This window comes from Equus caballus, chromosome 6 (assembly GCF_041296265.1).
Source record: "Equus caballus isolate H_3958 breed thoroughbred chromosome 6, TB-T2T, whole genome shotgun sequence".
NCBI lineage: Eukaryota > Metazoa > Chordata > Mammalia > Perissodactyla > Equidae > Equus > Equus caballus.
In genome coordinates this window covers 9,028,789-9,044,182 of record NC_091689.1, presented here as the reverse complement: position 1 = coordinate 9,044,182, position 15,394 = coordinate 9,028,789, and the positions used below count along the sequence as shown (strand labels likewise).

The 15,394-nt window shown below is 58.9% G+C and overlaps 1 protein-coding gene across 1 annotated transcript in view; it reads right to left on the bottom strand.

Annotated features, from left to right (window-relative positions):
• Positions 1-91: 91 nt before the first annotated feature.
• The window catches only part of ASIC4 (acid sensing ion channel subunit family member 4), a 23,556-nt gene continuing 8,253 nt past the window's right edge, over positions 92-15,394 (bottom strand). Inside the window, exons 3-11 of the mRNA XM_070270511.1 lie at positions 6,110-6,254; positions 5,886-6,013; positions 5,534-5,696; positions 5,008-5,064; positions 3,002-3,155; positions 1,733-1,824; positions 1,572-1,651; positions 1,150-1,254; positions 92-950 (exon numbers count right to left, since the gene is read on the bottom strand). Coding sequence (XP_070126612.1) covers positions 837-950; positions 1,150-1,254; positions 1,572-1,651; positions 1,733-1,824; positions 3,002-3,155; positions 5,008-5,064; positions 5,534-5,696; positions 5,886-6,013; positions 6,110-6,254 — 1,038 coding nt within the window. The 3' untranslated portion in view covers positions 92-836. The remainder of the gene's footprint in view (positions 951-1,149; positions 1,255-1,571; positions 1,652-1,732; positions 1,825-3,001; positions 3,156-5,007; positions 5,065-5,533; positions 5,697-5,885; positions 6,014-6,109; positions 6,255-15,394) is intronic.

Below are 15,394 nucleotides of genomic sequence, written 5' to 3'. Positions count from 1 at the left end.
GGGGCCTGGATTTCCTTTGCCTGGGGACCAAGTCAGGCGTATGCCCAGCCCCGCCCCAGCTCCCAGCTTGGTCACACATCCACACAGAGAATTCTTTATGCCTCTTTATTCCCAATTTCGTCAGCACTTTATAAAACCAGACGGGAGAGGGAGAGGCCTGAGAAGGCTCCCCTCCCCACCCCCAAGCTCAGCCAAGGTCTGAAAGGTCAGCCTGCTCCCAGTGGAGGGGATTCTGGGGGTAGGGGCGGGGGCAGGGGGAACTGGGAGCTGGGCCAGGCCTGCTGGGCCACCCACTCCCCCTGCCAAAAGGGGAGCTGGGCCTGGAAGGGGCAGGAAGTAGGCCAAGCCCAGCACTCCGGAGTCCTGGGGGCTTGCCCTCTCCTGCAGACATTCTAGGGCTGGGATCCTGGCTGTCCCTGAATCACCCTCCCCCATAGCCCCACCCACCTTCTACATCTGTACGCCCACCCCCACCCTGTCCTCCCTAAATATATACAAATGTACAGCGGGTTCCACCCCTGCTGGGTGGGCCCCTTCCTCCACCTCCCTCTCTCCTTTCCTCCCCTCCCCTCCACGGGGACCCATGGTCTGGTCTCCAGCCCTCCCTGGGCACCAGCCCAGGGATGGGGGGTGTGGACAAGAAGGACCCTTGTGCAAGGCAGCTGGCCCCAGGGTCGGTGAGAGCAGGAGCTGAGTCCTCCCTCCCAGTGAGCACCGCCCTCCCCCTCAGCCCTGGGCTGCCCCAGGCGGGTCCCAGGAGCAAGAGGAGTCTATGTTGGGGATCCAGGAGTGGGGGCAGTCCCAGACTTCTGGGTCCTTTCAGACACAGCACCATCCTAGCAAGCAAAGTCTTCAAAGAGGCCTCCTGGGGGGCCGTGTGGGTGGTGGTGGTTGGGGAGCAGGCTGCTGGCTCCCCCACCCTCAGCGCGGCCCCGGCTCGGGCAGGGACTCTGCAGGGCAAAGAGGGATGGGACAGGGAGAGTTCCAGCGGTGCCCTCAAGGCTCACACAGCCAGCCTTTCCTTGTCCCCCCAGGGAGAGGCTCCAGGGGAGCCCAGGAACCTCTCCCAGAGGCTCGTTCAGAAATCCTGGGGGGCATTCAGCCCTGGGAGGAGTCGTCAGCGGCACACTCTACAGGGCTCGTCCTTACCTGCTCCTTCAGCTCCTGCAGCCCCAAGGTGGAGATGCCCCCAGTGGAGGTCCGCAGGGGGGTCTTGGGACGACGCCACACTCGCTTCAGTCGGTCCCAGGACACCTTGGGGTTCAAGGGGGCATGGCAGTGGGCTCAGAAAGCTTGATAGAGGAGCAGGGCAGTCCTCACCACCATATAGGACTTGCTGCCGGAGCAAACCCCTGCTAGGACTCCCCACCCTCCTCACCCACCCCCTTCTCCTGACTCAGTCCCCTCAGGCCTTCCAGTCGGTCAGGAGACCTCGGCAAAGAACCCTGAGCCTGACTTGCCCACCAGACCAGCCCCACCGGGAAGGTGGCACAGCCCTCTGCTTTTCCCACAGCCCCTTCTCCCCGCTGCCATTCCCCTCTGGGTGGCCCCCACAGGCCCCCACCCCTTGCCTCATAGATGTAGTCAAGGATCTCCAGCAGTGTGAGGATGCTGGCCCCGATGAACAGGCCCATTTGTCCCCCGAGGTCTCCTGGGGAGCACGAGAGCAGGGTCAGAGGGAGCCGGCTGAGCTGATCCACCTCCTGGACTCGGGGCCAGGGCTGGGTCTCACCCAGAAGGGCTGACAGGCCATAGGCTGCTCGCTGCTCCATGGCCTCAGAGGTCAGGGCTTCAAAAAAGACATCTAGGACCAGGAAGTTCTCCCTGCGGAGACAGGAAGCAGGGTGTCCACATGGGGCCATGTTCCTGAGGAGGTGGCTGGCAGGGACATCCCAGGCCCAGCAGATCCTGATCTGAGACCCCTGTGCTAGGAAGCTGGTGACTACTGTCAGGCTCCCAAAGGCTGTCAAGGGAGGTAGTTCCAGATACATGCCGGCCTCACACTTTGAGGGGTAGCAAAGGGCCCAGGAGAGCAAATAAAACTCCTGGGCCTACAGGATTCCCTCCTGCCGCCTTCTCTTAAAGCAGCAAGTAGTGTTCACTTTCCTTCATCCCTATACCTCTCCAGAACCTTCAGTGGCTCCCTATTGCCCAATGGTCTACTCTAAAATTCCTCTTCCAGACTTTCAAGACTGCCCATGATCTGTCGCACTGTGTCTTTTTATTCAAACGGCTTTCTTATCTGCTTCTCTCCAGACAGCCTCCCTATAGCTCAGGCTGGCCTCTGCATCATCCCGCGTTCTCTAAGTGGGATGCCTCCCCTGTCTCCCCCTCTCCCAGACCCAAACCTGGGGTCCTCAGAGGCCCAGCTCACGCCTCCCCTGCTTTCCCTATCCCACCCCCATTAATCTCTCCTGGGGCCTGAGAATCAGTACCACACCATCAAACACGAACTCATCCGTAAATTGTGGCATGAGTTTTGTGTCGCAATCATCTCTGTCCCCACAGGACCCAGCACTAGGCCTGGCCCCCAGAGGATGCTCAGCATTTGTAGATTGGCTGCAGGGTACCAGACCCAAGGCTCAGGGCGGCCCCTCCTGCAGGCCGCTTTGTTTCTCTCACATCCCTTTCAGTTCTTCTCCCTTAGCACACACTCACTCAATGTGCATTTCACGGCTCCCAATTTGCTGGGGGCGAAAGACACATAAATAGAGGTTCTAAAACAATAACAGTCAGTGCAATGACAGATATGTGCAAGGTGCTGTGGGAGCGCAGACGAAAGGCGCTTGGACCAAGAAGGGCTCCCTGGAGGTGGAGACACAAGGATGTGACTTAGAGGATGGGTAGCAGTTAGAAGAAAAGGATCCTGAAAGGCATTCCTCGCAGAAGACTCTTCATTAACAGAGATGCAGCCCACTCCCAGTCTCCACCATGCACCAGGCCCGTTGAGGGTGGCCTCCACTGCACACACACACGCACACATGCACACACATGCACATACCGTATGTAGGTCTCGTTGCGGTTGTACTTCCTTGCCAGGTAGCGAGCTGAGCCCCTGTTGGGGATCCTGACCATGGAGATTTCTTTCCCGTAGCGGGTCAGGTTACAGGGGGTAGGGCAGAAACATGGGCCCTCGGAGCCCCCACCCAGGGAGTCTGCAACACAGAAGCATCAACTGCAGAGGGGGTGGGGTGGCTCAGAGGCCCACTGGCTGCACGGAGGAGGCATAGGGCCTGTCCTGCTATCCCTCTGCCTCCAAGCCCCCTGGGGCAGGGAGGTCCTCGTGGCTCAGAAGGAGGGCACAGCCCATCCACCAGAGCTAATCAACCACATGAGTGAGGCCTCAGACAGATAAGGGGCTTGCAAAGGATGCTGGGATGAATGGATGGATGGATAGATGGGTGAATGGATGGATGGATGGAGAGATGGATGAATGCATGGAGAGATGGATGGATGGAGAGATGAATGGATGGATAGATGGAGCAAAACAGACAGAAAGAACAAATGGATAGATGGGATTCGTGTGCTCAACATGCTGCATTTCCTCTGTTCGCCCCTTCAGAGCCACTCTCCACTCTCCTCCACCTTGCTTTGTGCCCAGGAGGCTGATCTCTGCCAAAGGTGTCACCTAGACTCCCTAGTCTTCTGACTTTGGTTGGATGCGACTAATGTGAGGCCCTGGCAGGGTCAGAGGGCAAAGAGGAGAGGAATGCCAGGACATTTCCTCCCCCGGCTTCCTCACCGCAGGCTGTGGGTTGGCAGGGGCTGCATTCCTCCTTTCATGCCCACAACTCCTGTCCATGAGCCTCTTGGACAGCCCCAGATCAATCACTGGGCTCCAGAGGGACTCCCTTCCTTTCTGTCTTCAGGCCTGGGGGAGTAAAGGCTCCCTGAAGTTGTTAGTTCTGTGGAGTCTCGCCAGCCCTTGTGGTTCCCTCATCCCTGCTCACACATCTGGTCCTTCATGAAACCCCTTCAATCGCCCCTCTGGCTGATGCAGTTGGTGTGGGACAGAGAAGTTCTCGAGGTGATTCTACTGTCCAGAACCTCAACCCATCACCTCTCTCCCAACCCCTGCTCTGTCATCTGGATTCCTGCCATGCTCTCCTGACCAGTCACCCTGCCTCTAGCCTCACTCCCTGCCTGTCCATTCTCCACATCTGACCAGAGTCGCCTTCCTAAAATCAGCTGGCATTCTTGCCCTGCCTTAAGCCATTGTTGGCTTCCCAGAGCCTCCTCCACCCTTTCCACCCCCTCCCCTGTTCTCTGCCCTCCAGCCACCCTGACCTTTCAGTGCCTGGAACACATATTCTCTCTGGCCACAAGGTGTCCAGCACGTGCTGTTCCCACGGCCTTTTCACCTGGCTGACTCTTCCTGACCCTCAAGCCTTAGCTAATATGTCACTTCCTCCAGGAGTCCTCCCTGCCTTCCCAAGTGGGGCTGCATGCCCCTCCCTGGGGCCTTGTTGGACCGCTGAGGTTCCTCTCCCCAAGAGCTAACACGCTGCAATGTACTGCCCGTCCGCAGCCCTGCCAGGCAGCGGGTTTTGCAAGAGCAGTGCTTTCGATCCCACTCTCACTTCCAGCATGAGCACGAGCTGTAAACATCTGTAGAATGAACGAATGAATGAATGACTGAATGGAGTGCAGATCAGGCGAGACCTTGGACAGACGGGGTTTGCCTTACCCATACTGATAGGTAGCCATGCATCTCTCCTCAGACCAAGAGAGAAGTCATTCCACTCTCCCAGAGAGGCAAGCTCATTTGCTGAACCACGAGAAGCCCAGCCCTTCCCTCTCAGTCCTGGGCTTTCTGCAACCCCAACCCTGCTGCCTCCACTTACCCAAGTGTCCTCAGACCCCCAGAGGTATGGGATAAGTCTCACCCTCCAGGAAGAACCCCTCAGGGTGAGCCTGGGAGGAGGGGAGCCAAGGCAGTGAGGAGAAGGGGACAGAGATGGAGAGGAGGGCGATGGAGAGGCGGGGAAGGGAGAGGGCAGCACGGACCCAGTGTGTGGTCAGCACACTCGATGTAGATATTTGGCGGGCAGATGGTCTCATTGCCTGAAAGGAGAGAATATTATTCCTGGAGACTACAGTTCCATCCCCTTTCCCTGACCACGTTCCCAAAGGTGGGCACACACACACGCCCACATGAACTTATACATGCTCATGCATATAAACATGAAAATATACACATGCATATATGCATGCAAACATATGCACACATACATGCACACACATTTGTATGCACGTGTTCAAGCACAGGCACACAACCCCCACAAGGACAGATGTACACAAGCACACATATGCATAAATACATATTAACGTGCACACAAACATGCACATGTGCATTCCTGCATGCACATGTGAAAACATGCCTAAAGTCCAAAGCGCATCACATCCGCACTCACAGGGGCACAGACATGCACGCCTTTGTTGTACACATGCACGTGCCCACACACACGAGTGGCTCTCTGCCCCTGGAGGTTCTGGCACCGCAAGGTGGCACGGAGCGGGGCGGGGGGCCCACCTGGCATGTGCACCATCCGGCAGTGGCAGCGCTGAAGCACGGCCTCCTTTTCGCAGCGCAGCCGGCAGGCAGACACACTGTAGGCCGAGTAGCCCTGCAGCTCAGGCTCCCCGAGCCCGCTCTCCGCCCGGCAGTTGCCCCAGGGCTGAGGCAGATAGGTCAACTGCAGAGGTGGGCACGATGTGGTCATGCCCAGGAGTCCCACCCGGCCCTCCAGCACCCACAGCCCCAGCAAAGCCCAAGGGTGGGCTGGCGGGCTGTGAGCTGCTGAAGGGCAGGTGTGGTCAGCAGCCCCTCTGAGCCCAAAGGCCTGGCCTCACGCCCAACCCGGGGTCCAGCTGGAGCTGCTCACCCGCTGTTCCTGGCAGGACACGAAGGTCTGGAAGCCTGGGGACACGCCGAAGCCCAGCTGGTGGATGTAGGGCGGCTCCTCCTGGCTGTGGATCTGCACCCGGATGCCGGCCTCAAACGACGTCTCATCTGCACAGCGGAGATGGGGACCTTTGGAAAACCACCCCAGGCACAGGGCCCAGGCTGGAGCCCCAGGTTGGCCCTGTCCCTTTCCTGCCTGCATACTTGTCTCTCTCCAGATGGGCAGGTACTCTTCCTGCTGGATGTCCAGCATGATCTCCAGGCCGCTGCCCATGCCCCCCGCCCGGCTGGGAAGGGAGCTGTGCGGATCCGCATTGAAAGTGTAACACTTCCCATAGCGAGTATAGACCTGAGGGTGAGAGAGGAGAGGGAGAGAAGGAAGGAGGGGCTGAGACAGCTCCTTCGGCTTAAGGTTCCCTGTCCCCCCAGGGGCCACCAGACCTGCCTGGACACCCCAGCCCCATATCCCAGCAATCAGTCGGCTGCCCAGCCTCTCCCCTCAGTGCCATCTTTCCTACCGACATCCTCCCCTAGATGATTAAAAGGCATCTCCAGCTTAACATAGCAGATCTCTTGACAGCTTCCCAAATCCTGGCCCCCTCCACTCTCCTCCTCTGAGTAGAGGGCCCCACTCTACGCCGAGTTCCACACGTCAGAACCCCTGAACTCTCCCTCCCCCCTCCCCCCCACATTCCATCCAGCAGCGTCCCAGGCAATCTTACTTCAAACCTGCTTAGAATCCACCCACTTTCCTTCCACCTTGGGTCCCCTGTCACCATCATTCCTGCCTGGCCATGGCAGTGGGCTCCTAACTGGTCCCCCTTTGTCTATCCTCGCCTCTCCTCTCATCAGTGACACAGTAGCCAGAGTCCCCCCTCTAGAGTGCATAGATCTAATTACATCACTTGCCAGCTTCAAGCCCAACAGTGGCTTCCCATTTTTCAGAGAATAAAGCCAAACTCCTAGCCTGAAAGTCTTTGTGTGATGCGACCCTTGCCCGCCTCTCCTGCCACTTCACCCCCAGGTCTCCATGACAGATTTAAACTTACGGAGCGCCTTCCTTCCTCAGGCCCGCGTCCATGCCGTCCCTCTCCTGGAATGCACCCCACCCCACCCCACCCCACCCCCCCGCACGGCTAGCCTCAGCTTGTGTCCCTTCTTCAGATGCACACCCGTATACCACACACATCAGTGTCACCCTCCACCCCATCACGTGTTTGCCGGTTTGCTCGAAGTACTTATCAAGACCCGAGATGATCTTGTTTATCTGTTTGTCTCCTTGTTCACTGTCCACGTTCCCCCCATGAGATTTTATGCTGCACAGGAGCAGTGGGCCTGTCTGGGGTCCCGGGCGCCTGGCACGCTTTCCGAAGCTGTTGCCGCCGCGCTGAACCAAGCCTGTCTCCCTTTTCCGCTGCGGAGAGTTCTCCGGCATGGACACCAGGTGGCGCTGGCGCCCCGGAGATGGAAGCTGAGGCTCCGGCTGGGGCGCAGCTGGGATCCGGAGTGGCGCAGCGGCTGGGGTGGGGAGGAGGTTGAGAGAGGGGATGCAAGCTCCCCCTCTGCCGGGCTCACCCCGCGGAGACCAGCCCCCGGGTCAAACCCATCACAGTCAGACCCTTCCCTGGGGGCAAGGGGTCGGCGCACTCAATCTCTCTCGCTCGCCCTCCCTCCCCTTTCCTTGGGAACATTTCCATGCTGGTAAACGCTGGGAGAAAAGGCAAAAAGGCAGCATGGAAGGGAAAAGAGACCCTAAATGCCTAGCTCCAGAGGGAGGGTGTGGACGGGAGAGGGGCTGGGCCCAGGGCAATGGGAGTGAGGAGTTCTAAGCACTGGGGGCCGGGGGACCCTTGTCGTGGGGCAAGGGTAGGTCTCCCGCCCCCACAAGGCCGATCGCCTTGCTGATCCTCCCCTCTCATACAGCTCTTCTATCACCCAACACCCTGCCTCAGGAAAAAAGCAAAAATAGGCGCACACCAAGCGCGGTGCAGTTTACAAAACATGACAACATCTACGATGTCCCACTTCAGCCGCTCAGCAACTCTGCTATCAGGTACGCTTAATTCGCTGGATTATTACAGATGAGGAAAACTGCAGCTCAGAGAGGGGATGTGACTTGCCCAAGGTCACACAGCTAGTGAGGCAGAGAGGTGGAACTCATCAAGATGCAAGACTGAAACTGTTCCCACCACCTGTTGCTGGCAGCTGCCCAACCCCCACCCTGGCCTACCCTAACTCCAGCTCATTCCAGCTGGAAGGAGACGGAAGGGTGACTCATTATTCGTCCCCTTTTCTCCTATCCCCCCTTCCCTTCCACTCTACTCCTCTCCCCCTTCCTCAGCCTTTGTTCTCCATGTCTGCTGCCTCTCAGTTCCTCACCTGTCCCTTCCCTCCTCCTGCACCCTCTCTAGCTGGGTTCTGGTCCTTGACCCCATCTGCGTCACCCCCCCCCCCCAATTTGTCCATCTCTGGGGCAGGAGCAAGTATGGCTGAAGGTTCTGCCCCCGGCACTGAGCTACATTCTACAGATGGGGAAACTGAGGCTTGGACAGGTGGGCTGATTTGCCAAGGTCTCCAAGATCACTGCCTCTCAAACTGTCATGTGCGCACAAAGCACTTGGGCATCTTGTAAAAATGCAGATTCCAATTCAGGAAAACGCTTGTTGGGGGGGCAGGACCAAGATTGTGCATTTCTAACAACCTGCTGGTCCACGGACCACTTTTTGAGTAGAAAGGCCCTCGATCGATGCGGGGGCAAGAGTCCAGCAAGGCAGCCCCACTCTAGACCTGTGCTCTTACAGCCTGTCACTGGGTAGGGGGGAAGCCTGCAGGGGGCCGTGTGCAAGAGTCCTGGGTCCCGGCCATGTGGGAAAGGCAGATGGGGGAATACATAAGTCTTTGCCCCAAATCCCAAAGCACCCACTCTCTTCCTATTTCGGGCCAAGAAGATGCTGGAATCGGCTCTTGCTGACACAGCCGGTTTTGAGTGTGTGTTCCAGTTGAGAGACTGAGTGAGGAAAGGGGTACATGGGAGGCCCTGGTAGTGAGTGGCTCGCTCGTGCCCCCCAGTGTGTGGCATCACCTCGGCTGACCCTGGCCACCTGGCACCGTCATGGTCTCTCCACAGCTCAGCCTCACCCAGGGGATCGTGGACTCCCTAAGGCTGAGAACCCATTTTACCATCTTGGCATCCCCCAGAGCCCAGCACAATTTGCAGAAGGAGGTGTGAGGTGGACAGAAGGCTGCAAGGTAAACACAATCAACCATCCCTACTTTGTACCAAGTCCTGTGCTAGACAGTTTTGATCTATTTTCACCTTTGAGCCTCCAAGAAAAGCACATGAGATAAGTATTGTTGCCCCCATTTAACAATGAGGAAGCTCAGAGAGGGAAAGCGACTTGGCTAAGGACACACAGCACATAAATGACAGCAGAGATTCAAACAGCTCTGAGCCCGATGCCAAAGTAGAGTTGGTGCTTATAAAACACCTGGTGGGTATTCAGTGGATAAATGACTCTGGTAGGCTCCTGACCCTGGGTGGGGCTGGGGCAGCCTACCCACCTGACACCTCCAAAGTTTACACACAGACGCATGCTGCATGGCATTGAGCCCAGCCCTGTGCAGGGCAGAGCCAACAGAGAAGGTTGTGGCTCCAATGGCTTCGGAGGGGGTGCTTACATGGCACCCTGCCCTTGAGGTGGTTATGCAGAGTGGGAATGACACAGGGAGATGGGTGGAGGTATACTGGGTCTGATGGATATGTTCCGCAGGGGATGGTCAGGTGACACTGGCAGGGCCAGGCCACCTGCATGGCCTGGGTCAGGCCCCACTGCTGGGCAGCGCAGAGCGTTGCCCCGGAGACGGTCCCAGGGCCAGGCAGGCAGTGGCGGGTGGAGCCACCAGCTCCTAAGTGGCAGAACTCTAGTGGCAGCACAGCCCACAGCCTCTTCCATGGAGACGGCACGGCCGCTCAGCCGCAAGGTCCCCCTGGCTGTCCACTGCTCTCTCCCCACGGACTGGCCTGGAAGGAGGGTGTGCGTACAGGAGTTGAGAGCCCAGGGCCCAGCCATGGAGAACGGCAGGTCCTGGGCCAGGATGTGCCCTGATGGGCTGAGGGTCTATCTCCTGATCATCTTCCACAGGCGCTGAGCGTCTGGACCCTGTCCACATCTCAGCCCCTACTTCCTCCTTCGATCTGACCCTCCCTCTTTGCTCTCTGCCTTAGCTTCCAGGCCCACTCTCCTGGCCCAGGCTGAGGACATGGCCTCCCAGATCCCTTCGGACCTTGGCTGAATGCAGACCCTTAGACCCTTCCTTCTGGCTGGCCCTCTGCCTGTCCCTCTCGGACCACCTCTCCTTTAGGGTTGGCCTGGAGCCCACCCTGGGTCTGTCTAGCCTCTGTCCCCTGATCTCAGTCTGCCCTCAAGTCCCTCTCTATCCTCCTGGCCTGTCCGTCCTCAGCATCTGATCCCTTGTCCTCCGTTGGCCTGTCCATCCCGCTGGCCTCTGTCTTTCTCTCTTCTTGGCCTGGCTGCCCCCCCGGCTCTCTGTTCCTTTGCCCTCTGCATCTCTATTCTGTTGGCTTTCCTCTCTGTCCATCCCTTAGTCTAGCGGGCTAGTCTCTCTTGTCTTCCTCCTAGATTTTCCCTGGGTCAGAGGCCCCCTTGACCCAGGGCCCCCTCCCCAGGTGTCCTCCCCTCCTCCTCCCACCCCCTCCTCCCGCTCTGCCCCAGTCAGTGAGAGAGATCTGGACAGAGCTCGCTCCTGTCAGTCCCTTGAGTTCCATCTGTCCACAGCTCCCATTTCCCCCGGAAAGCTCTCCTTGGCTGGCTTGCTTGCATTCTCCCTCCCACCCCCCACCCCCGCCCCCTCATCCTCCCTGCAGTCACGGAGCCCACGGGGTTAACAGGCAATTAGCAGGGCCAGGACTCAGAGCGGCGGGGAGAGGGCCGGGGCCTCCAGGAGATAAGCAGCAGCCAGAGCAGCGGAGGCTGGGCTAATCCCGGGCTAATCTGCAGGCCAGGCTTTATCTCCGCCGCCTTCTGGGCACCTGCCTCTGCCAAGGCCCTGGCACCCCCACCTCACTTGTCCATGGTGCTTCATCCCCCCAAATTCCATCAGCTCTCCCCTGCTGCAGTCCAGCCCCAGGCCTCTCATTTAGCCCCTGGAATGAACTCCCCTTAACCCTGCAGTGTCCCAGGGTCCAGAGTGGAAGGGGGTGCGTCTTCAGCCGCCCTGGACCGTGACTAGCACCCCGGGGTCGGACAGCACCTGGGCCACGGCTTTACTCAGGGGTGGCCCAAGCATCAGGCTCAAAGCCTTGTCCTTCTCTACTCTCACCAGGGGCAGAGGAAGGAAGATAGCCCTGGACTCAGAACGCCTGGGGTGTCTGTGCTGGCCGACCTTGGAGGTCACTGAGTCCAAACTCTCATTGTACAGAGGCCGAAACAGAAGCCTAGAGATGGCAGGCACATATCCAAGGCCCACAGAAAAAACAGAGAAATTCAGAACCAGAACCCGCTCCGCCACCGGCCCCAGCACTCTCCGCTGACCCCAGTGACCCCTGGTTGTCAGTAGACCCTGGTCCCACGCCAGCTCCACCACTGACAGCCTGCACAACCTTGGTTAGGAACATGATCTATGAATTCTCTGAACCTCAGTTGCCTCATCTGTCAAGTGGGGATAGAAATTCCTGCCTGACTAATTTCACAGGGTGGTTGCAAGTCTCAAAAGCGAGGAAGTGTGTGAAAGCCATTTGCAAAGTGAAATCGTACCCACGAGGCATCAATATCAGTGGTAAGAGTGTTGCAGAGACGCAGAGACCAATAAGAACCCAGCTGGGGCCGAGACCGACCATCGAATGCGGTGCTGGAAATGGATCCACGTAAGCTTCATGATGTGGGGACAGGGACACATATTCTGGAGCCTGACAGAACAGGGATCAAATCCTGGCTCTGCCACCAATCTTGGGAGTGTGATTTAAGCTCTCTGAGCCTCGGATTGCTTATCTGTAAAGGGGAGTGGTAATTCCTCCTCCGAAGGGTAGTCCTGAGGATTAGAGATAAGTTTGGAGCGATGCGTGGTAGGTGCTCCAGAAAGGAGAAAGGAGAGAGCCCATCTAGGGAGGGAGCTTCCTGCCCAGATGGAGCCTCCCTGGGCCCCCTGGGAAAGGCTCTCGCAGCAATGTCGGGGAGACCGCGCTTCTTAGAGGACTGGGCTCTGCCACGTGAAACCCCCAGCTCGGAAATAGGCTCTCCTACCGGGCAGGACGCAGCCCCGAGCGAACAGGCCTGCAGCCCAACCTAGTTAGCATCTGGGCCCTGCCCTTACTGTCTGTGAGTTTCAGATTCAGTCACCTAACCTCTCTGGTCCTCCATTTTTCATCTGTAAAATGGGAATAATAATAGGCACCCTTCAGAGGTGAGGAAATGGATGAGGAAAGAGGGAATGTACATCAAAAATAGCAACATCTAACATTTCCTTAGTGCTTACTCTGTGCCAAGCCAGATCCTAAGTGCTTTATATAAGTTAACTCCTCAACCCTCACAAAGACCCTATACCGGAGGTCTCTTATCATCTCCATTTTACAGACAGGGTAATGGAGGCCCAGAGAGGGTAAGGAACCTGCCAGGTCACACAGCATGGCAGAGCAGGGGGCCAGGCAGTCTGGCGCCAGACTCCGAGCCACTGTGTGATGCACACCTGGCACACGGACAAATGGCAGGTGTTTAAGAAATGGTGGGTGTTAAAGCACGCTTACTTGTCCAATACTATTCCTTGAGCCTGTACAATGTGCTTCCTGCTGGGGATGATTCCAAGAACAGAAGAGACAGTCTCTGCCCTGAAGGAGTTTGCTGTCTGGCAGCAGAGCTATTCATTCATTCACTCAAAACATGTTTATCAAGCATCTATACGATGCGCACATACAGCAGCAGGGAACAAACCCCACAAAACCAACAATCACTGGTATAGGCAGATTATTACTAGTTGTGATTGGTGCTATGATGGGGGGACCCGGGCAAGTCCTCTGTGAGCAGAGGTTCCACTTGGTTTGGAGAGTAAAGCTTCCCAGAACGAACCCCCTCAAGCACCCAGGAAGGCATCACATGTGCCTCAGTCAAGACAGTGGGAGAATACCCAACCCCCAAGCAGGCCTTGCCCCCCCCTCCCCTACCGCAGGGTCAACACGGCCCCCAGCCCCACCCCCACAGCCGCCCAAACGCTTTTCAGGGCGACTTCCTCCCCAAGGCAGAAAGGCTTGTGGGTCCAGGAGGAAATGGGCAAATGGACGCAGGGTTGGTTCAAATGTAAATATGCGAGCCATGGTGGGAGGGCGGTAGGAGACGGTCTTGGCCGTGTGAGTCCAGGCTGAGGCTGAGCCCGGAGCCGGTGAGAGCTGGAGGCCGCAGACGAACGCGGTGGTTCCAGGGGCGCGCCGCGTTTCCACCGGAGGGAGAGCGCAGGGCCTCCAGGACGCAGGTGAGCAGCCACACCTGTTCCCAGGTAGCGACTATCTAGGCCTTAAACCCTAGAAAGTCAGTTTTCCAGGCGGGAATATATATTTTTTTGTAACGAAGCCCTTCCCTGACTTTCCCGCCGCCCTCGATGCAAAGTTATTCGTTAAGAGTTTTGCGTACACAGTGGAGCACGCACCCACGGCCGGGCGGGAGTTCAGGAGCCGAGACGGAGAAGTGGCGGGGGTCGCATGGCCGGGTGGGTGGGTGCGCGCCCGCTCCCGGCCCCATGCCCCCCAGCCCGCACACGCACCCTGGCATCCAGCCCGGGCCACCCGCACCCAGAGGGCCGCACCCAGCGCCTGGCGCTCCTCTCCGCCCCCCTCCTCCCTCCTGCGGGGCAGGCATCCATCACGGCGCCCGAGCGCCCTCCCTCCCGTCTCCTCCGGGCTCCTCCGCTCTCCTCCCTGGGTTTGCCTCATTTGCATTCCCCCGGCTCCCGGCTTCTCGGCAAAGTGACCTCCGCACACAGCAGCGCCAGAGGCTTCCACCGCGGAGGGAGACACCGCCTCCCGCCGCGGCCGGGGAGGGGCGAGGGGGCGCGAGCCCGGACCGCGGGGCGCGGGGCCGGGGAGACTGCTGCAGAGCCGGGGCGGCCGGGGCGGCCGGCGCGCCCGGGAGCGGCGGGAAAGGCTGGGGCCGAGGGGCGCGAAGGGGCTCAGATGGGATTTGAACCCGCGACCTCGGATCCTCAGCGGGCGGGAGTGGGGCGTGGAGGTCAGCACAGGCCCGCGAAGCTGCGCCTCAGAAACGGAACCCCTTCTTGGAGCTGGGGGCTTCCCAACACCCCGTTCCCTCTCCCCGCATCCCCACTGGAGAGGGGCCAGCCGTCCCGGGCAGTCTCCCAGGGGTCCCTAGCCCTCCCGGGGGCCTGCCCAGCCCCCGTCCCCGCTCCCCTGGCCCGCCGAGCCGCCGCCCCTCCCCCCGCTTGGTATTTACACCTTTCACACATTTGTAAGCTATTATCCTGTCCACGCTTAGTCACCGCTGAGCCAAGCGCCACGGATTTAGCTCCTTTAATCTTTCCTCCTAAATCAATCCTCCATTTCCCCTTAATCATCCCGTGGCTCCTCTCTGAACTCTCTCGCTGCTGCCTCGGCTGCAGCAGCCTATGCCTGTCTCTCTGGAACTGCTCCCCCTCCAACCCCAAACGGTGTCCCAAGGGCATGGTGAACATTTGGGGGGGGGGGGGAGTTGGATTTCCTGCGCCACCAGCCCCAGCCTGGGAGCCAGGGGAAGAAGTGCAGACACCCCCTCCGCCTTCTGGACAGCATACAGTACTCTGAACTCTCCCATCTCCACCCTCGAGGTCTCTGTCCTCCTCCTGCCTTCCCACTGCCGTTCATCTGGGATGGTTCCGAGACCCTGAGCCTCCACCATTGTTGGCCCCCAAAAGGCAACCTCAACCTCAGGCCTCCTGTCCGGGTTCTGGCTGTACCCACCCCCTCTGTCCAGCTGCTCTAAGGAGGTGGCATTGCCGGCAGAGCCAGGAAGGGCAGGGAAGCACCGGTACTCACCAGCCTGAGGCTGCCCTGCCTCCCCTCCTCCAGGGTGGCTGTCCATCTCTCCTTGACCACCCTCAGTCTCCACCTGGCATTCACTCCCTCCCCTTCCCCCAGTGGGACCCAGTGACTGGGGCGCCTCAACCTGAACCGCCCTGAGGCTCCCCACTCCTAGTGCTCCTGCCCTCCAGCCCCCCATTCCTGACGCTTTGTGCTCCCCAGCCTGGGCCTGGCAGAGGCAGCCCTGTCACCAGCCATGAGAGGCAGCAGGTTCCTCCTGGGAAGCAGAAGGGCAGGGGTGGGGTCCAGGAAGGAGCTCCAGTAGGGGGAGAGAGGGAGGCCAGGCCGGGAGGGGGATGTGGGGGCCATTTCTTCAAATGCTAATCAGCGTCTTCCGGCAGTGCCAGAGAAGCTGTGCTGATAATGAGCCCAGCTCGGGGTTGATTCCTGATTAATGAAGGGCTGCTGAGTGG